This window comes from Melitaea cinxia, chromosome 23, assembly GCF_905220565.1.
Source record: "Melitaea cinxia chromosome 23, ilMelCinx1.1, whole genome shotgun sequence".
NCBI lineage: Eukaryota > Metazoa > Arthropoda > Insecta > Lepidoptera > Nymphalidae > Melitaea > Melitaea cinxia.
This window is the reverse complement of record NC_059416.1, coordinates 9,096,205-9,119,011: the sequence shown is the minus strand read 5'-3', so window position 1 is coordinate 9,119,011 and position 22,807 is coordinate 9,096,205. Positions and strand designations below refer to the sequence as shown.

The following is a 22,807-nucleotide window of genomic DNA, read 5'->3' as shown; positions in this document are numbered from 1 at the left end:
CGCTATTAGAAAACAATTTATTAGTCTTTCGACGTTATTAATTTAGTCTTATTTAAGTTTATCGAAAGTGCTATAAAATTTGTTCTTTAAAGTATGTTATTTGGTTGATATAATAATAATTAACGCCCAACGAAGTGGGCACGGGTCGGCTAGTAAATCAATAAACACATTAATTTAGGCAAATGCTATATTGATAAGATATACAAAAATATTATCTGTATCCCTATTTTGGATAAAATAATAATTCAATCAATAAAAAATTATAATAAAATTTACATCAAAGACACGTATGTGGACCAAAATAAAAAAATTTAAACTCAAAGTTTTTAAATAAATAAATATTTTATTTTCCATATCTTGTGATGTAAATTTTACTTACAATAGTCACTACTGTTTAATAATTTCGGTCGTGGAGTCTTCGCATTTTCTTGTAAAAAGTTGCAATAAATTCTTTTAATACAACCGTATTGTTTGTCTCTGGCTGGTTTTGATACCATGAATAGGTGACATAGGTGAAATGTTAATCCAATAAAAAAGGAAAAAAAGGGAGTCGCGCCGCGAAACATTTTTTGTGACAGTTATGGATCTAATGCAGTGTCAGTAAGAGTAGCATAAAATTGGTTTAAGTAAGCCCAGTTACAGATAAACGTGACGACATTTTTGAAAAAGTGGAACTAAACCAACATTTGAGTTAATAATCATAAAATAAAAGCTCAATATATGTGTGCCACATGAACTCACTGAAAGAAACCTAAAGGACCGTGTACCCATTTGGAATTCTCTCTTAAGATGTAAAGATATCGAATCATTTTTGAAGAGATTGATCACTGGTGACGAATAGTGGATCACATACGATAAGAATGTACGAAAGAGATCGTAGTCAAAGGTCGGACAAGCTGCACAGACTATCGCGGAACCCGGGTTGACACGCAATAAAGTGATTTTGAGTATATACTGGGATTAGAAGGGCATGAGCTATATGAGTTTTGCCGCCGGGCAAAATCATCATGTGTGTGGTCTATCATCACGATAACGCCAGACCACGTATGTCTTTAGCCACTCGACAAAAATCGAGAGAGATTGATTGTTTCGGTCTCTTCAGAATTCTTTAGATAATGTAAAGTTAACATCAAGAGAGGACTCTCAAAACTATTTGCCGCAGTTTTCTAATGACAAGTCCCAAAATTTCTACAGCAACGGAATCCTGTCACAACCTACAAGATGGCGGCAAGTTGTCGAACAAAATGGTAAATATATATTATAATTAATGTAAATAAATTTTGTAAAACCTTACTTAGAATTTCTATATAAAATACGAAGAAACTTGTTCCCCGACCTAATATAAGTACATATCAGTTATCTAAAGCCAGTGTAGTCAGGCAAAAATGCAATTTTAATGTAGTCTGTTTAAAAAAAAAAAAAAAAAAACAAAGATATCAAGCCAAGAATTGATCGACTATTGAAAAAAAATCGCGCAAAATTAATGGTTAAGCTAAAAAATATATATTTCATAAGCTTTGAAATAGAAAAATACTTGTCAAACACATATCTATCCCTGTCGCGCTCGTAAGGTTTATTTGAGTGCGAGTGAGATAGATGTACGAAACATTAATAGCTGCGTATGTATCAAATTATGTATATGCAGTTCTATGTCATAACTCATAATACACACTAAGAAACAATACAAACGCGATATGAGATTGTATTGTACGTGCGCGCTTTAATTAGATATTTGTATAGAAAATTATCTGCCAAAACAAATGTATATCTATTTCTGTCGCACTCATAAGTTTTTATGCGTGCGAGAGAGACAGATTGATGTATCGCGATGCGTATGCAGTTCTATGTCATAGTATACACTCAGAGACAACACAATCAATACGATAATGCGTGCTTTAGTTAACTTATTAATACTTATAATTATTATTTAATTATATATAGCATTATTGTGACAATAAAAAATAGTACTTCGTACATACACGTACAAATTGATTGAACAATGTTATTTTTATAAAAATTTATAGCTTTTTTGCTATTTTACAAATAATAACTAAGAATGAAAACACACATTTGGCGCTAAGAAATAATAATCTTAAGAATATCTTTAGGGTATCAGAAATTAAGTAAAACAAAAGCATGATTAATTTTAATCAATTAAGTAAAACGACCCAAAGCCAAATATTAAGTGATGAATACAATAAATAAATAAATATCTACACAATACACACACGGTCGTCTGTTCCTACAGTAAGCAACTTAATGCTTGTGTTATAGGTAACAGCCAACTGGTGTAGCTACATATTTTTTGTTTAATAAATATACTTATAAATAATACATATATAAATATATAAATAAATATTTATATCACACCCAGACCCGGGGTGGGAATCGAACCCACAACCCTCGGAGCAGAAAGCAGGGTCACTACAAACTGCGCCAACGAGCTAGTTAAAATATGTAGTAGTTTTAAGAAGAAACGCAAATTTATTCCATAAAAATAAAAATAAGCCAAACATATGTCTTCTATTCAATATTTGAAATATTTTGGAATGATCCAAAGATGACGTTGAAAACGTAACTTAACAATACGTCTCTTAAAAAGATTTACATAAAAAAAAAATTATATTTCCGTGACGCTTGAACACAATTCTTACTTTACGCAGTCTTTAAGCATTAAAGCATTTGCTTAAATGCTTACGATCTAAGGTTCAAAATTTCCATCTACCGTCATTCCTTTGGTTTGGAAGGACTGTCTTCTGCCTTTCTCTTACTACCCGCTTGGATTCTATTCTTATCAGGCTTATATTTTTCCCACTTTTTGTGGTTAAGTGTATCAAAATCGTCACAGTAGTGAGCAATGTCTTTTAAATAAGTGGACAAGTGCACGAGCTCCCTATCTTTATCTCTGTTCAAGTGCGCTTGTCTGAATGGCCGAATTTTTAGACCACTTTTTGGATTCATTATAAAGTTTCTTCGTATGTCGTCGAACATAATCGTGTTCTTGGAGCTGTATTGCGGGTATTTACCCCAAATGACGCCTAGAGGCTTTACCTGGAAAATAATTTTAGTAAATAAATTTCTTACTCAATGGCTCAATACTGAATTAAATTCTGAGGTCTGGCAATACACAGACAGGTATACATTTTGCAGAAAAAAAAGCAGAACACTAGAATTAAGACCATTTCATAATCAAGAGAAAAAATAATAAAGCGAACTTTTGTATTTCATTTTTTTTAATGCAAATAGTAATCGAGGACTTCGTTTAATATCATATTGATGGTCGTCGTAGCCTATAGAGGCCTCCTACACCAGGATCCCACCCCTACTATCGGCACAGCGCATCCATGGAAAATCTGGCTAACTTACTTGCCATGGGAACACAACAATACTTGATAGCAGCAATATTTAACTGTAGCTCTTAAAGTAATCGACAAAACTGATTAACAAAACTTAAAATTTCGAACTAAATGTTACTAAGAGCATTATTATTTTTCGGTCATCTTCTATAAGGTTGAGCTACTCTCTAATAAAAACGAGTAAGGGGTCATACTTACGTCAATAGTTCCATATTTAGCTGTGTGTACAGTTATCATAGCTAGGTAGTCTAGATAGAACATTATTTTATAATCTTGGTGTGTCGCTACACCGAGCAGTTTCATTTTCTCTTCGATCCATTTCATTCCTGTCGCTGACCATATTACTATATCGTAATCTTCATATGCTGATGTTAGAAATTCGTGTAGAAATGGTCGCATTAGCTCATAACCTAAAAAACAAAAAATACAAATTACCTTATATGGGTATGTTTTGACTAAGTTTTGATACTTAGTCAGGTTATTTACATTGATTTTTACAGACTTATAACAATCATAATACGAGTATAATACTATTGGCTAACAATCATAAATTAATATATGCATATGATAAAATCGTTATAGTAACTTTAGTGTAATAGTTATTTTCTTTAGCTCGACTACAACTTGAAATTAATATTTATGTAATAAGGAACTTCGTTCCTATCTGGTGTCCAACGACACCACACATTTATTTTCCTTAGATTGCACTGATGTATTATTTTTATGAAATTTTTGACAATATATTTAGAATATGAGAAAATTCTTACCAGTTTCAGCAACAGATCTGTGGTCAAACAACGTGTAGTCTATATCTAAAACTAACAACTTCTTTCCGGGCCGAGGTTCATTCAATAAATTAATTTTGTAATCTCTCACTCTCTTGTTTATTTTTGATAAGTAGACCTGGAATAAAATTGACATTTCTTAAAGCTAATGTGTGTATTATAAAATACTATGATTTATATGAAAAATAGGATATTTAGCATGTTTTGTGCGGGTCATTTTTAGTTTCCGATATTAAGGCCATATAATATATGTATAAGGCAAGCTCCTTGGTAATGAACAAGAATGGCAACGGTAAAATAACAATAAGGAGCAGGGTAGTGTTAGTGGCCTTAGAAATTTAAAAACTTATTTATATACAAGTTATATCAAGGACAATAATTATCCTTAAAAAACTTACTATGATTTTTATTTAAATCGAATTTTTAATATTAATTTATCTTATGCTCAGTACTAAGTTAATATTAAGAGAAACGTACGAAACAAAATGTGCGTATCTGTAGTAGCACTCCTCCAAAAACCGGTTTTAACCAATTTTCATGACATTTTAACTAACTTAAAAAAGGAGGAGCTCTCAATTTGACTGTATCTTTTTAATGTATGTTTCCTCAGTACCTTTTACTGTGTGGCTACGGTACTAAAGAATGTAGCTACCCCTTCACTTCCCGTGGGTGTCGTAAGAGGCGACTAAGGGATAACACAGTTCCACTACCACCTTGGAACTTAAAAAGCCGACCGGTGGCGGGATAACCATCCAACAGCTGGCTTTGAAATACACAGGCCGAAGACAGGCAGCAGCGTTTTCGTTGCGACAAAGCCAGTACTGCGGTCACCAACCCGCCTGCCCAGCGTGTTGACTATGGGCAACACACATGAGTTCATGCTATTTTTGGCGTAAACTTGTGGAGGCCTATGTCCAGCTAGGACTGTATAGGCTGTAATGATGATGATGATAATGATTTTACTGGATAGATTTAAACTTAATCGAAATCTGAAGAGTTGTTTTTGACTCATATCTAATAATGAGATTAAATTGACTATTTTTTTGTTAACCTACATTGTATTATACCTCATAATTTATTACCGGTTGTACTAGTTTGGATGATTCTTGTTTTAATCGATTCTCATATATAGGATCGTAAAAAATATATCATACCGTAGATTAGTAATTTATATGGCAGAACAACATGAGCTAGGTCGGCTAGTATCACTCTAAAAGCAACACTCATAGCATTATTTGCACTTATTATTTGTTTGTTGAATATATAAGTAACATTAATTTTTAATTTTTTACTTAAAGATATGTCATAAAATTAAATTTGGTGTGTTTTTAACATTAACTTCGTACTTACACAGTGATTTACGTTAAATAAACAGAAAAATATTTTTTATGAATGATAAGTTATAACAGCAGTGTGTAAAAAAAAATAGAAAATAGGTCTATATAGATGTAGGAACTATTTTTTACAAAATGTTAAAATGTACATATAAAGATCAAATATTAAGTTTCTTGTTATAAAATGTATTCTCCAACTTTATACCTCCTGATTTTCGATATCAACATTTTCTTCCTCTATGTCTAAGTCATTAATTACTTCGTCACCGATATCTGGTTTAGTTCTGGCACCTTCTATTGCTTCCTCTAGAGAGCCCATCATCATTATCTTGAGGTTCGGCTTTAGATTCAAGTCCGACAATGTGCAATTGTCTGTCGCTACCTTACCTGAGTTGAGCAAGTCCAAATCAAAATTAGTTTATCCAAGTAGGATTCAAAAGCACTATTGAATAGTCATTTTATATGCATGTAATTATAAATTAATCTTTAAAAAAAAATAACTATATCGACTATGAAGTTACCTAATGAATGAAATAAAGAAGTCTGTATATGATACTATTTCTATTGCCTAGAAAGGTGCGTTGAAACTTGATTTGCATTTATTAGTAAGAGCAATTATTTAAGAGCCATTTCACAATTTTACGCTCTGCAAGTTTAGGTAAATTTGGTCGCATCGCGCGAATCGTACGAGCCGCGCGATCTTTGTGCTAGTAAGTATAGTGTGACAACCAAAAGACCATCTTGATCATTTTCTAATGTATAATAAAAATTAATAACTATGGTATAAAATGTTTTTTACATAATTAATTTGTTAAAAATTTCAAGTATGTTATATAACAACAGTCAATAAATTTAAAATAAAAATAAAAAATTAATTTTATGAAACAATTTTTTTAGATTTAGTTTTTTCAGTTTACGAATGTATCTAATATTTACGATATGAATAAAATAGCATTTTATGACATCGACACCGACAAACATATTAATTATCAAATAACAAGACAAACAGATTGAAATGCCTATTTGTATTGATAGTGTGAGAAAAGAAAATTAAATTATACATTTGTTTACAGAAATTATCATTATATTATTTTACAGTCATTTCCATGATATGTTTATTTTATATATATTTTATTATGAAAGTATCAAATGCGGTTTATCCGCTATAACAACAGGCGCTTGGCGCGTGTGAGCGAAAGAGACGGCTGCGCAGAATTTGGCGTGGACCTTACCTCTAAGAGCGCTAGCGCTCGACTGATTTACTGGGCTTAATGCGTGGTAATATATACTATCTTTTAATTTATTTAATTTAATTATTTTTTTTTGTATTCCTTAATGATGTAAGTCTACTTTGATGAAGATAGTTCGTTAAAATTTCTTAGTTTTCTAAGAGAAATATCGCTTTTAAAATTGTACTTATTTGGAAAATATTCGTAACTTTAAATTTTTTTTATCGTTTAATAGAGATACAAATGGAATAAAAATCTATGATAGTGTGCAACAAAATTATATTCCACATATTATGATATTTCTTTAAAATGGTTTCAACGTAGAGGTTATTGAAAAGTATGACTTCAAATTATACATTGCGACCGTTTACCTAGGGAGGAGGCTGATGAAAAGGTTAATAATTTTATACACATAATATAAATCAAAATTCTGATCCGACTATGGACTACAACAAAGGTTGCTTTGTTATATTTCAAGACTATAAATTACATTATTGCATCCAACACTGAGATTAACGACGTCTTAATATTACAATTTCGGGGATTGTTACCGATTTTTGTGAAATGGCTCTTAAGTATAAAAGCAGTCAGGAGTGATGTTTATATATGATTTCTTGAAAAAAAAAATTAAGATTTTGTTACAAAGTAATATAGAAAATAAAATGTTATAACAAATCTCAGTGTAAGTTTTTTAAGATCTGAATAGGAAGTAATTTTAAAACAAATGTTTACTTTTAGATGAAATGATTCATATTATAATTAATATCTTTCAACATATGATAAACTAGTTAATGATTACAGTTACATAAATATATAAAAATGCAAAAATGTTAAGTGCTTTCCACAATGTCTTTGTGTTATAGTAGCACATGGTAGTAAATTGTAATGACATAGTAAAAGAAATATAGTTGTAAAACTTTAAATTTTAATTGAAAATTTGTGACAAATAATTGAATATAATTACCCTGAAACTTAACATTAAGAAGTTTTTGTCTTTCCGGTCGTACACCAGTCGCATTTTCGATGGCGATTTTTAACATCGCTACCGAATCTGACGGAGATAATTCCGGCATTTCATATTCTTTGCCATTCCACTTAACACTTAATTTGATTGGATTATCGTTTAAATCACACATTTTCCATTAAATTTGTGGAAAAAAAAGTGAACTTATTGACACTGGCATGTGACACATAAACAATCTAATTTTGACATTAGGGATTTATTGTTCAAGATTGGTGAAAGTGACGATAACGGTTTATAATAAACAAATGTAGGATATTCAAGAATAAGTTTTAATTTACGTTTTATAATATTTATAAATAACTAGCTGCCCGGACAGACTTTATCTGTAAAAAATTTAATAGTGAAAATAATTAAAGCAATTTTTTTATATTTTTTTTACATTATAACCTTCCGTGGGCCTTATGGAACATATAAAAAAATAACTAGCCAAATTGGTCGAATCATTCTCGAGTTATGCGCTTAGCAACATTAATTTATTTTTTTATAGATTATTAAAGAAATAATATTAGAAAGAAATAAAGAAATTTTTCCCTTTTCTGGTTTACAATTTATAAAAATTAAGTAGGATAATTATAATAACAATAGAAACAAGCAAAAAGAAAGGGAAGGCTAGGTAAGTAGGGTTCTAGCATTCTTTTTGACAGCAAGAATTTGTTGCCAAAAATGCTGCAGAACCTATTACGAAGTATTTTAAAGTATTTGAAAAAGACATAAATCATAATTCAATTTAAATCCGCTTCAATTGGAAAACCCACCGTCATATATACTATATCAGCGCTTCGCGCGAATCGACGACGGGCCTTTTATGAAAAATTACTTTTTTCTGCCTAAAATTGCTAACAAAATGTTAGCCATGACAGTAGGATATTATATAATCGAATACGAAAAAAAAATTGTTTTTAACATTGGTCGATTTAACAATGACAGTAGGAACAGCAAGAAAAACCTGACAAATCAATTCGATACCGTTTTTACAATTATTATGATTTTTGACACGGTCGCATAATCGCAAAATTCCACAGAGTAATTTCGTAATAGTAGTAGGTAATTCGCTTTGAATTTTTCGTTTGTGCGTTCTTGTTATTAGTGAAAATATTAATATATTAGTGATGAATATGTTTACTGTGAATTAGTAACGGAGATGTGTGTTTGATGAAAGTAAATGGTGCATCCAAATTCAACACGTTCGATTTTACGGATAAATTAAAAATTCTTCAGGCGTATCGAGTTAACCTATAAATAACAATGACGTTATAATTTTCCTTTTATTTATAAATAAACAAGTACTTTCATTAAGCATACAATTTCGTAACTGATTAATAGTGTTATCAATGATTTCTTATGTTTGACACTAACGAAATTATCAGAGCGCCGGCCTTATGAGTTCACAGTCTATCCTAGGGTTGCCAACTTTTTTTGACAAAAAAAAAAAACCTATAAAATGGTTTGGATAGGAAAAAATAAAGTATTTGGAAGAAAAAAAAAGTATTTTTCAAATTTTATGTTTTTATTGCTTTAAAAACGTATTTTTGTGTGCCTTTAGCACATGCTAACAATTTTTTGTTATGTTTAAATGTTTCAAACTTGTTTAACAATCAATATTTAAATTTATAGAAATAAAAATTCGTTTCTAATTAAATTTATTGACACTATATTTCTCTCTTCTCGCTACTTTAGATTCATTACTAAAAACCCTTTCAGTGAAAGCTTAAGTAGTGGGAACAGAGAGTAAGTAAGAAATTTTTTGTTATATTTGGTAAGCTATCAGGTGCATTTTTAAGTATATATTGCCATTTTTCAACTGTACTTTTCACTGAAAATTCTTTATCATCATTAGTGATTTTTTTTTTATCTTATACATTCGGAATATATATCCTGCATCTTAATATTTGATCCGTCTTGTAATTTAGTTTTTATAATTATCATTTCAAAATGTTCAAATTTAACCGCATTTTTTAAGGACACGTTAGGATGTATTGAAAGCCAGTTATCTTCGCTAAGGTCAAACCATTTTTCCAACCATTGATTCCTTAACTACATATAAACAAAGCCAACGGTCAATTTTTCTACAATATCGTTGATAGTGAGTAGTGACATCTGTGACAAATGTCAGATTGTCACCTGTCCTGTCACATTCAAAACACCACATCTGACATCTAACATTTCGTTCAGTAATTTTAAATCCTTTCCATCATCCGTTTTACCTTATGTGTACCGTTAAATAGTTAAGTACCAATAATGAGTATTTTGTTTCACGCATCACAGTAAAGATTGAAAATAAAGTATTTTCATATACTTTATTTGTATACAAAAGTATAAAGTATATTTACCAAAAATAAAGTAGAATACTTTATTATAAAGTATGGTTTGCAACCCTAGTCCTATCCAGTAACTGATTTGTTTGATAAGTACAGTTGTTGTTGGTGTACGTGTATTTGTATGCCTGCATTTTTATAAGTATAAATGCAGTTTACGTGTCCAATAATTTACTTGTCTGTTCTTGAAATTATCTCCCAACAAAATTTAAATAAATTTGGATAAAATTGCGAGAAAGTAGGTGCTGTGTGGCTATCCATATTTTTTTTGACTGCCTACCCTGTTTAAAAACTTTATATACGCCACTGTAAAATGCCTATATATATATTAGCTGACCCCGGAAACGTTGTTTTGCCATATATGTTATTAACCCCCTTAAACTCCCCCCCCCCACCTATAACTTAGGGGTATGAAAAATATATGTTGGCCGATTCTCAGACCGACCCGATATGCATACAAAATTTCATAAAAATTGGTCCAGCCTTTTCGGAGCAGTATTGTAACTAACATTGTGACACGAGAATTTTATATATAAGATTGTATATGTATTATTATGAGTTTTATATTATATTATGTTTTCCTGACTAATGTAATAAAGTGAGAAAGATAGATAAGATACTAAGAAGAGAAGATATAAGTGTATTATCTTATTTATTTATTTATTTATTTATTTACAGAAGAAAAAAAGATACAATTTATGTGATAAACAGTGCAGCAAAAACAATGAATAGGTAGTTTAACAGTGCACTGTGTTTCTAAAGTAATAATACTAAAGTACATACTATATTATTTACTAACATAAAAATATGATATAGAGCTATATAAATATAGATTATTATACATGTGAACATAATTGGAAAGAAAAAAAATAACATTAAGTGGTTAAAAAAAAAAAAAAGTAATAATCATAATAAAAAAAAAAAAATGCGGTCATGTCAATCTGTCTCTTTAAGTTGTTCTAAAAAGAATTTTTTAAATATGTTTTTATAGTTATTTTTTTGAATTTTTTTTTTTTAAATTCGATGGCAGATTATTTATTAGGAAAGGAATAATATATTCAAGCGTACGTTTTCCATAAAAATTACTATGCCTAGGTATTTTTAATGTGTGATTTGTAATATTTCTTGTTAGTTTATAGTGACTCATTTTTATTTGAATGTTTGAATTAAAATATTGTTCTATTAATAATGTATATTTTATTTTAGTGTGTATTGGCATTACTTTGCAGTAGTTAAATAATTTCAATGCGTTGTTTTTGTATTTATTTCTTATGTATATGGGTACGATTGTTTTTAAGATTCGTAATTGGAGATGATAGATTCTATCGAGATGTGATTTAAATGTAAGACCGTAGGTGCTTAGTCCATAAGATATAATAGATTCACCTAAAGATTTATAAAACATTAATAGTATTGAGAATGGAATTTTGGGTTTAATTATGGTTAATTTGGCTAAAAGGGCACGTAATTTGTCACAGACATTGTTTATATGTTCTTTCCAATTGAGGTTAGTATCTATAGTAATACCAAGGTAACGCTGAGTTTTAACAAAGTCAATGTGGTTACAGTTGCAGATACCAGTATATGAATTATGAAAACATTGATGGCTATGTGCAGTGATTTGTATGTCCCCAGAGAATCTATTTTGCGTTGAGCTTATATAGATGGCTTTTGTTTTTTCTCTATTTATTATTAGGCCAACATCATGGGACCATTTTGAAAGTTGGTCAAAATCATATTGAATTTTTTTAATTGCTTGTTTTATATCATGATGGGCCGACAGAAGACATGTATCATCCGCATATTGATACATTTCACAGGTTTTTACAACATTTTTAAGATCGTTAACATATGTTAAGTAATGAAGGGGTCCTAAAACTGAACCCTGTGCAGTTCCTTCTGTTATTGCTATTTCGTCACTGAGGGTATCAGTAATTTTAACGCGATATGTTCTATTTGAAAGATAATTATAACACCAATTTAGAAGTGGGCCCCTGATTCCGTTATTTTCTAATTTTTCAAGAAGAATGTTATGTTGTAGAGTATCAAATGCTTTGCTATAATCTATAAATATTACTAAAATGTGCTTTTTATCGTTCAAGTGTTTATTTACAGAATTTGAAAATATTGATAAAAGTTGTGTAGTACTTTTTTTTGGCTGAAAACCGAATTGATTACTATATAATATGTTATTTTTATTATAGAAATTTTGAATTTGTTGATGAATGTATTTTTCCGTTATTTTATCAATTATTGGTAAAATAGTTACAGGTCTATAATTATCATATGAGTCAAAGTTTCCTTTTTTTATTATAGGTCTTACAGTACCAATCAATAATAATGTAATCTTCAATTGTCTTCAAAACATAAAGTAGAAAACAAACGTCATAATAATATCAAGGTAACTCCTTGTAGCCACTGTTCATCATCAACTTCAGATGCACTTGAAATTGGCATGTTGTAATTATGGAAGCTTTAAAAAAAAACGAGGACATTTAATGTGATATTTGAATTTTTTTAAATTCTTAGTTATGCTTAGTTTATGCAGTTTTCATACAAATAAGGACTTCTAACCGGACTAATGACGATCTCTGAGGTATAGTGTCTGCATGTGCGGTATACCTAAGTACCGGCAGTCGCGGGTTAAATTCTTGTTCAGAATAATTAATGCTTGCAATTGTACAAATATTTTATTTCCGGTCTGTGTGTCTATCCTCAAAGGTCTCCCTGCCGTGCCTCGAAGAGTACGTTAAGCTATCGCTCCCGATTGTTGTTATAAACACATGATAGCGATTGTTGCTCATGTAAGGAATATATCAACCAACACTCGGTAGAGCAATGCGGTGGAATAAGCTCCTACCCTCCTCTTACATAGAGAAAGAGGCCAACGCCCGGCAGCGGGATGTTGCCCGAGTCAAAATCAAAATGTATATGATTGAATGTTGAATTCTCTTATTAAATATGTATATAGGAATTTATTAATGCTAATCGTATAGGTATGTCCTATAGGACAATAACGATTTTACTGTTCAGATTTTTTAAATCTTCACATTTTTAAATTCTTCGGGTTCGTAGTCAAAGTCCAATGTTTTTGTTCTTATTATTTCTCTATAGACATACGCAGACTTTCTAGGAGTTCTTGTTTTATTTAGGCTTGAAAAATCCACTTCATAAATTCCAAACTTCTCACTATAATTAAAGAAAAACAACAAATATTTTAAATACAAATTTTTTCGGAAAATATGTAAGTATATTGTGGATAATTATCCACTAACCCGTAGTTGAGAAACGTGGTGCATTACACTCTGACTCTGTAGTGCAGTGTTAGATGCTGAATCAATCAATCAATATGAGAATAAAATATGGCGTAACAAAGAAAGTAGAAAACGGGCAAATTATGTCTACAATGAAACAAACCTATATCCGTTTAGCCATTCAAAGTTATCCATCAAACTCCAATAGGTGTAGCCCTTTACGTTGCACCCTTCATCTATAGCGTCCAAAATGGCGTCAAGATAATTCCATAAGTATTTTATTCTGTCCTCATCAACAAGGCCACCAGTAGTCGACCAGCCATTCTCTGTGATATATATTCGTGGATTGTCGTATAATTCTTTTATTTCTAAGAGCAATTTTGTTAAGCCCCATGGCACTTCCTAAAAATAATAAGTATTTCTTAAAAACCAATAATTTTTCAGGTTTCCAACAAAAAGTGGTAATAATTTTAATATACGTAGATAGCTATTTAGGAGATAAGAAACTAAATCTTTATTTTGTACAAATATTAGTCCATGTACAGTTCGTACCTAAATATTTATGTACCATTTGATACCCATATTATAGGAAAGCATAATAAACTTAGAACGCCATTTTTAGAACAGTCATATTGGATTTAGAGTAACATCATTTTATTAAAAATACAAGCAACATATATATAGTAATATTTTTATTTTTATTGGTTATCGACCTCACCGATATCTCTCAGCAACCTCTTTCGGTACTAAAATTGTAGGAGTGTATAAAATAACCAGTCCGCCATCTTTAGAAGGCAGCCATATAGGATTTAGAGTGACATCACTATATGTTTAGAGCTATCTTCAGGAAAACCTTTCTTTGATACCAAATTTTAGAAGTGTATTAAAAATAACAATCCGCCTTCTTGGTTGTGGCAGCCTCGTTGAACTTAGAATGACGTCAAATAGCTAAAAATGCATTGTGTGTCAATGTCATCCAAACTAATTATGTATACAAAATTTCAGCTCAATTGGTTAAAGATATATGCTTCAAAATTGAGTTGCAAGATTTCACCCTAACAAACATAAATTGTAAGTTAAATAAAAGCTTTTAATATTAGTCAAACCTGCAACCAAATCGATGCTCCTTGCGGCCACGAATCGTCTTTAACTAAAACAGCCCCCATATCGTCACGATATGAAGGCACAGCGTACATTCCATCTAAAGAAGCATTTCTGTACGCCAGTTTTGTTGTATAAGTATTCATTCCAAAGAAATCCGAAGTTCCCTTAATAAATTCTAATTCTGATTCTGATAACTTTGGTAAACGAGACTGTGAAAAACCTTGTTCAGCGCTTTTTGTATCTACATTTCTTTTTAGTTCAATGGGAAAGTCACCGTTTTTGCTGAAAATCGGATGTCCATATTGACCCCACTGAAAAAACAATTAACGTGGGCTAGAAAATTAAAATTTCTTACGATATTTAAATTTAAACCTAATTAAGATTACTATAGAAACCGAAAGACTTACATCGAAACGTCTTGCATCTACAGCAGCTTGTTGATCTTTAACAGAATCAGAAGCTGGTTCGTACCAGCTACAACTAATAGAAATACCAATAACTCCATTCTGTTTACTCCTGTACTGTTCGTCATACCGCAAGCAAAATATTCTTAGCACAAAGATATTCAGCAATACCAGTCATATTGAGAAGTGGAGCTTTATCAGCAGAGCCGTACCCTTCATAGCAGATTTGTTTTGGTTCATTTATAGTTATCCAAAATTTTACACGGTCACCGAACGCATCAAATACTACTTTTGCATAATTGGCAAAGTAGTCGACAATAATCGGATTAGTCCAACAACCTAACTTTTGCAGGTCATATGGTAGATCACAGTGGTACAATGTCAAGAAAGGTGTTATACCATTTTCTAGCATTTCATCAATTAAATTGTTATAATAATTTATACCAGCTTGGTTTATTTTATTGGAGAAACCAGTCGGAAGAATCCTAGACCAGGATACTGAGAATCGGTAAAAGTTTAAGCCCAGTTCTTTCGCCATTTCAACATCACGTTTATAGAGATGATAAGAGTCAGCGGCAATATCACCAGAGCTACCATCGAGTATCGGTGATGGTTCCATGTGAGTGACAACATCCCATATCGATAGTCCTTTTCCTACAATAATTAACAAAGAACAATGGCGAAAAAGTTGTTGATAGAATTCCTAAGCGTCTATAAATGTCTTAATGTCAAATGTAAATAAAATAATTTCTTACGTTTTTTCAATATATTTTTAAGATCTGTGTAAGTCTAGGAAAAATATCATTTTTAATGAAAAGAACATTTGATTATTGTAAAAATGATTTGACATGTCATTGAAATATGAGGTACCTATTATACCTAGCGATAGTTCCGTTGAATGTTGCCACATGGTAATAAATCTTCTCTTAGTAACATAAATGAACTTTTTGCCTTTAAATAAATAATACACTTTACACGTATTATATTGCATCAAGTTACACGATTTATATTGTATAAACCCGAAACATTGTTTTATTACAAAGAATAACGCGTTATTTATTTATTTGCTAAGCCCAATTATTTCATAAATACAATAATAATTCGAGAATGGCAAAGGTAAAATAGTATGATAGCCATGACAACACTTGAAAATCATAACTGTCATAATTGAGCGAAGGACTAGAATCCAGCTTTTAATAAAATATATAATTATAAAAATAATGTACCCGGTCGAGCAGGAATAGTAGAGTACTGTTGTAGTTGTTTAGTTGGAGGAAGGACTGTTGGATGTTGCGCGCATACAATGACTTTGGTATGGTACCTTGGTTGGGCGAGACATCAACAAAATATCACAGCACCGGCAGGGTTTCTGGGTGACATTGTTATTAGGGACGATGTAGAATATACGTAATAAGAAAATAATGTTGTTTTATTTTATAAACAGGACTTTCTTCTATTAGAAAAAATGAGTAGATACTCTGACTGACTGTAGAGGACCACTGTGCCATGCATCTGTATATAAGTGGTTTCTAGAGTTTGCTTTTTAACCTAGAGGCCGCACTTTCATTTTTTGCAGGGAATAACCATTTTGTGTGCCATTGTAAACTGTTTCTTATTTGGTTAAGACCTTGCAGGCTGCTCATCTGATTATCTGATAAAAAGATGATCCCATGCTGCAAAGGGCACGATAAGTGGATGGTCCTGGTAACTATCTATGGTGATTATCATTAAAGAAAAATCTAATCAGAAGCGTGGTCTAGAAATTCTAAGAGCAGGGTTTATTAGATCTGTTGACATACAGCGCTCATGATTTAAGAAGATGAACATCTTTGTCGATCGTCGATTTTATATCACCTACAGCTAACGCTGATGTACCTACGTAGGAAATACCTAAGGACAGGTAACAAAGAAAATCCCCGAATATGAAATATTTTAGTCCTAAGGTTTAAAACAAGCATCTAAGAAAAATATTTTTCTTTATTTTATTTTTATTTTATACTTTATTGTACACCACAAATATATTACAAACAAAGCATAAAGATAGTTACAGACAGTGAAGTACAATGGGCGGACTTATGGCTAATTAGCCATTTATTATTTTGCTGTAAGAGCGTCGATAGTCTAAATATATCTACTACAAGGTTTTGTAATCAATCTATCTAGTTATTAAAAATGTAGTTTCGGACTATATTTAACATATATTTGACTAAGTTTTTGATCAGGTACCAACAAGTTGTTGACACATAACCTCTAAATGTTCAACCTGGAATATCTTCAATTCATTACTTCTTTTGGTGGTGTTTCTTTAAGCAAAAGTGATTAGGAATTTAAGTACTATTTTACTACATATTTTTCATTAGTAGACGCTAAAAATTGATGCCAACAAAAATTTGTTAGGGGATCTGCCATTGTCCTTTAAGTCACTGGTTAAAATAATTAAAAATGTACGGTGATGAATTGTTGATACAAGAAAGCATCGTAAAGAAGAAACGGCTCTACTCTAGTCTTCTAGTAGTTCTGGGCTATAATAGCCTGTTATTATCTCACAGTGCAGCGATGGTTAGTTCTTTTTTTAAGGTTAAAGATTTTTTGAAACGCGTTAGCACTTCTCAAGTACTTAATTAGCCAGTTGAGTAATTTGGGCGGTATGGTGAAATATTGGGAGTTATAATTCAAAGATTTTTTGTATCCTATTAAATCAATTTGTAAGGTTTCAGTTTTCATATTTTCGATTCTTATTTATTTATCTATATTCTTAAGCACTTTTAATGTATTGTTTGATTTTATCTATAATATACAGCCATGAAGGCTTAATAATATGTAACTACGCTGTGACTTCAATATTTATTAGGTAAGCGTATTAGAATAGAGTAAACTGCTTTGGTGTAATCCAAACACCGGCGGCGGCAGATTTGCGTTTAAATAAATATTTATTTTTAGTCTGGTTGTTAATTCTTGTGGGTCTCACTACCGTGTCTCGGCGAGCACGTTAAGCTGTCGATCCCACTTGTTATCATATACACCTGATTGCATTCGTTACTCATAGAAGGGAATATAATCGCCAACCCGCAGTGAATCAGCGTTGTGGTTAAGCTCTCATCTTTTTCCTACAAGAGGAATGAGCCCTATGGCCAGCAGTGGTATGTCACAGGCTGAATCATGTAAAATATAATATAATATGATACTTTGTTTGCTTACCATCTTCGTCCCAACCTCCTTCTATTTGATAAGCAGCAGTAGAAGAACCGAATTGAAATCCTTTAGGAAATGTCCTAACAGATCTTTTTGAGTAAACTCCATATTTTGATCCTACTAGTACTAATAGGCTGAAAATCAATAATAAATTGATATAGTTTTTTGAAAAAAAGAACCCTACAAAGTTTTAAAGTCAATAGCTGGACAAAATTATTTCACAGTAATTCAAATCAGTGGCGTAGCGTGGTGGTCGGCCGTCCGGGGCGGAAGAAAATTTTGCCACCCTCTTATTTAGATATTTCAATTTAATGTATACTATAGATTATACACATTATTATAGAGAACTTTTCGGTAAAAACAGTCATCATTATTTTGTATTGTACAGGTTATATCTATAGATCTACACAAATAATAATTGTGTTTGCTCGCAAACGAAAAAAAAACCGACTTCAATTACATCGACGAGTAGTACAACGTAGATCGACGAAAAAATAGTCAAGTAACTGTGCGTTATCAAAGATTACTCAAAAAGTATTTATCAGATCGCAATAAAATTTATATGTGACCACATGACAAACATCAGCTTTCGATTAAATTAAAAATTATTAAAATCGGTACACCCAGTAAAAAGTTATTGCGGATTTTCAAGAAGTTCCCTCGATTTCTCCGGGATCCCATCATCAGATCCTGGTTTCCTTATCATGGTACTAAGCTAAGAATATCTTCTTTCCAACAAAAAAAGAATTATCAAAATCGGTACATCCAGTAGAAAGTTATGTGGTATAATACAACGTAGGTCGACGAAAAAAGCGTCAAGTAAAAACGCATTATTAGATATAGCTCGAAAAGTAGTTGTTAGATCTCAAATAAATTTAAATGGGACCAATTGGCACACACCACCTTTCGATTAAAAGAAAATTTGTCGAAATCGCTCCACCCAGTCAAAAGTTCTGATGTAACATACATAAAAAAAAAAGGAAAAAAGAAAAATGCAGTCGAATTGAGAACCTCCTCCTTTTTTGGAAGTCGGTTAAAAAAATGGAGTGTCTGTTTGTTATATTCAAATAACCGCATTTTACTATAAATGCATATGGATGGATACAATACACGGTAAAAATTCCAAAATAACATGTTTTTTACAATTTTTGTCTGTCTGTCTGTTTGTTCCGGCTAATCTCTGTAATGGCTGGACCGATTTCGACGGAATTTCACTAGCAGATGTAATAAGGAGTAACTTAGGCTACTTTTATTTTAGACATTTATTTAATTTAATAACTGCAAACTAAACAAAAACTTTTTTTTAAATTCCACGTGGATGAAATCGCGGGCACAGCTAGTTTTAAATAAAAAAATTCTCCTCGAGCGCATAGGCCAAGCGTACCATGAGCGTAAGGGTAAAATGAGTCATCCTTTTTCGTGCATGCCGCCGGCATTCATCGATTGATTAGACGTTGTTACGTCAAAAAATATTTTAGGTGGCGACATTTTTTTATTGGCAATTTCCTCCTCTTTCAGGATATTTTTCCACAATTCCTTCAATATCATTATTTTAGAAATTATTAACGAAAAACTAAATACCTTTTTTATCTTATTTTGTTAATAACAATCGAAATTTTTTATCTGCAGTAGTAAACCCTTAAAAACATTTAAACATTCCAAATCAAATGAGCTGTCTATCACACATATTTTTAGGAGCTTTATTTCTATTTAACACGTTTTTGAACTTGTTGACTATTTGTGCAAAGCCCTGGGTACGCGAGTGTAAAACTTGCACATCGGCGGTTTTTTTTTTTTATTTTAATAAATTAAAGTTTGAACAACACAGACAGTCAGTTTAAAAATTCAATTTTTCACAATATCACAATTTGGAAAGCGTAACATAATTAAGATAAGAGACGATGAGAAATGGACAGCTGGGTACGCGAGTGTAAAACTTGCACATTGGCGGTTTTTTTTTTTATTTTGATAAATTAAAGTTTGAACAACACATCAAACATTCCTATATACAATTACATAAATATAATATTTAATATTCACACAGTTGAAAAATTCAATTTTTCACAAAGTTGTTGAATTATTTCACAACCACTACACATACTTATTTGCACAAAAATAACAATTTGAAAAAGTAACATAATTAAGATACGAGACGATGTAAAATGGACAACTGACGATCCATCAATAAAATTTTTTTCGAATTGTCAAACTTTTTCAAAGAATCGTGTATATCCCCGTACCTTAAAGGGACTTCCCCGTACGTGAAATAAGCTATATTCAACTTAATATGTATACAGGATGTAAGGGACAGCTATCTTTTAACTTCGCCAGTATACTCATAACTACTATTCTGAGTTTAGACCTAGTGGAATTTCTTGTCACAAAATTTCGAAATTTTTCGATTTTTTTGGTAGGTTTATTTTTTTTTCTTACGGTTTTAGTATCACATTTTTTTCAGTTCAGTCGCCCAGCCAAACGTCAAACTGCCGTAAGGAACTTCGTTCCACCATGATTCAAATATTTACAAAATATTTTTATTATTTAATTATTAATTATTGTACTGTGTGGCTACGGTACTAAAGAATATAGCCACTCCCTCTCTTCCCGTGGGTGTCGTAAGAGGCGACTAAGGGATAACACGGTTCTGCTACCACCTTGGAACTTAAGAAGCCGACCAGTGGCGAGATAACCATCGAACTGCCGGCTTTGAAATACACAGGCCGAAGACGGGCACCAGCGACTTCGTTGCGACAAAGCCAGCCCTGCGGTCACCAACCCGCCTGCCCAGCGTGGTGACTATGGGCAAGACACATGAGTTCACGTTGTTTTTGGCGTAAACTTGTGGAGGCCTATGTCCAGCAGTGGACTGTATAGGCTGTAATGATTTAAGTATTGTTAAATTTTGCCACCCCCTATAAAGTGTCACCCGGGGCGGGTCACCCCTGCCCCCCACCACGCTACGCCACTGATTCAAATACTATCTTAATAAATAGAAAAATAACAACGGTTATATATGGACATATTTAATTCTTAAATTTAACTTTTTTATTCTCTTTTTTCCTACTTAAACAGGGAAAACAAAGTAATATTTGTGTAAGGTTGTTATCTCTCCATTACGAATTGGAAAATTATTATATCGTCCTCTTTTTAATAACCTAAAAATATACACTCGATTCATAAATAAATAATGATAGCTATAATGTCCAATCTTCGTCTGTGTAGTCACTTGTTACTGACTTATCAAAAGCACTATCCATATATCAGCATTTAATAGTCCACTGCTGGAGAAAGGTGTATCCCGAGTAGAAATTTTTTCGTCTTCCTTAGATGGACCGGACCAGGCATGCCTGATCAGGGTCCGGTCCAGACAAGGATAGCCTGGTAAAAAATATAAATATAATGTGGTTGCTCGCAAACGAAAAAAAAAAAAACGACTTCAATTACATCGACGAGTAATACAACGTAGATCGACGAAAAAATAGTCAAGTAACTACGCGTTATCAAAGATTGCTCAAAAAGTAGTTATCATATCTCGATCAAATTTATATGTGACCACATGATAAACAGCAGCTTTCGATTAAATTAAAAATCATCAAAATCGGTACACCCAGTAAAAAGTTATTGCGGATTTTCGAGAGTTTCCCTCGATTCCTCTAGGATTCCATCATCAGATCCTGGTTTCCTCATCATGGTACCAAACTAGGAATATCTCCTTTCCAACAAAAAAAGAATTATCAAAATCGGCTCATAAACGACGGAGTTATCCCCGAACATACATACATAAAAAAAATATATATATACGGTCGAATTGAGTAACCTCCTCCTTTTTTTGAAGTCGGTTTAAAAAGAAGTGTGGGTTACAGCTCTAACATGCAACTGGAGTTTACTTCTTATGAACGATCATCATCATCATCATTACTTTAGCCTTATACAGTCCACAGCTGGGCATAGGCCTCCACAAGTTCGTGCCAAAAATGGCGTGAACTCATGTGTTTTGCCCATAGTCACCACGCTGGGCAGGCGGGTTAGTGACCGCATGGCTGGCTTTGTCGCATCGGAGACGCTACCAAGACAATAACCAAGTAATGATGTAAGCGAAAAATGTAACTTAATTAATTTTACAAATCGGAACACAAATTACTATAACACTTATAAGTCAAAGTGTATGTTTTGGTAATAAAATTTTAATACCATGATAAGAATATAGGTACTTTACACAAAATTAACAATATAACTACCATTTTATTTTAGCGATGTATAAAAACATCCTAAAAACCATGAAAAGGATAAAACTATTAATATAGTAGAACAAAATGTACGAACAATACACTATCAATTTCTTCGAATAGATATTATTACTAGAACATCTTTTTTATTTACTAACTAGCTGACTCGGCAAACGTTGTGCTTGCCGCTTAACGCTATTGAAAAATAGGGGTTGGTGGTAGAAGAGTGAAAATTTAGGGTTGTATGTATTTTTCAACGCCAAATCATAATAAAATAAAAAATAAATAATTTGTCTAAAAGTTAAAAAAAATTAGGGGTGGACTACCCTTTACATTTAGGGGGATGAAAAATAGACGTTGTTTGATTCTCAGACCTACCCAATATGCACACAAAATTTCATGAGAATCGGTCAAGCCGTTTCAGAGGGGTTTAATAACTACAAACATCGCGACACGAGAATTTTATATATTAGATTATTAAAAATAAATACAATGAAATTTTGTTACTTGACAAAAACTATATACTAGATAAATTAAAAAAAAATTAATACATTATCTCACCTGAACAAAACGACGCGTAACAT

General features: G+C 31.8%; 1 protein-coding gene and 1 pseudogene across 1 annotated transcript; both read right to left on the bottom strand.

Moving 5' to 3' along the window:
- Positions 1–2,727: 2,727 nt before the first annotated feature.
- On the bottom strand, positions 2,728–7,900 carry LOC123665282 (ubiquitin-like domain-containing CTD phosphatase 1). Its single transcript, XM_045599604.1, has 5 exons — positions 7,669–7,900; positions 5,681–5,862; positions 4,124–4,259; positions 3,555–3,766; positions 2,728–3,051 (listed from the first exon to the last, which is right to left on the bottom strand). The coding sequence occupies exons 1-5, from the start codon at positions 7,838–7,840 to the stop codon at positions 2,728–2,730; spliced, it is 1,026 nt and encodes a 341-aa protein (XP_045455560.1). The 5' UTR covers positions 7,841–7,900.
- A 5,073-nt stretch (positions 7,901–12,973) lies between these two features.
- On the bottom strand, positions 12,974–22,807 carry LOC123665116 (annotated as a pseudogene).

Coding starts and splice junctions, on each gene's coding strand:
- LOC123665282 (XM_045599604.1), bottom strand. CDS start 7,840: ATGTGTGATTTAAACGATAATCCAATCAAATTAAGTGTTAAGTGGAAT. Junction 4,260..5,680: donor TTGATATCGAAAATCAGGAG/GTATAAAGTTGG, acceptor ATTTTATTCCAG/GTCTACTTATCAAAAATAAA. Junction 3,767..4,123: donor CAGATCTGTTGCTGAAACTG/GTAAGAATTTTC, acceptor TTTGTTTTTTAG/GTTATGAGCTAATGCGACCA.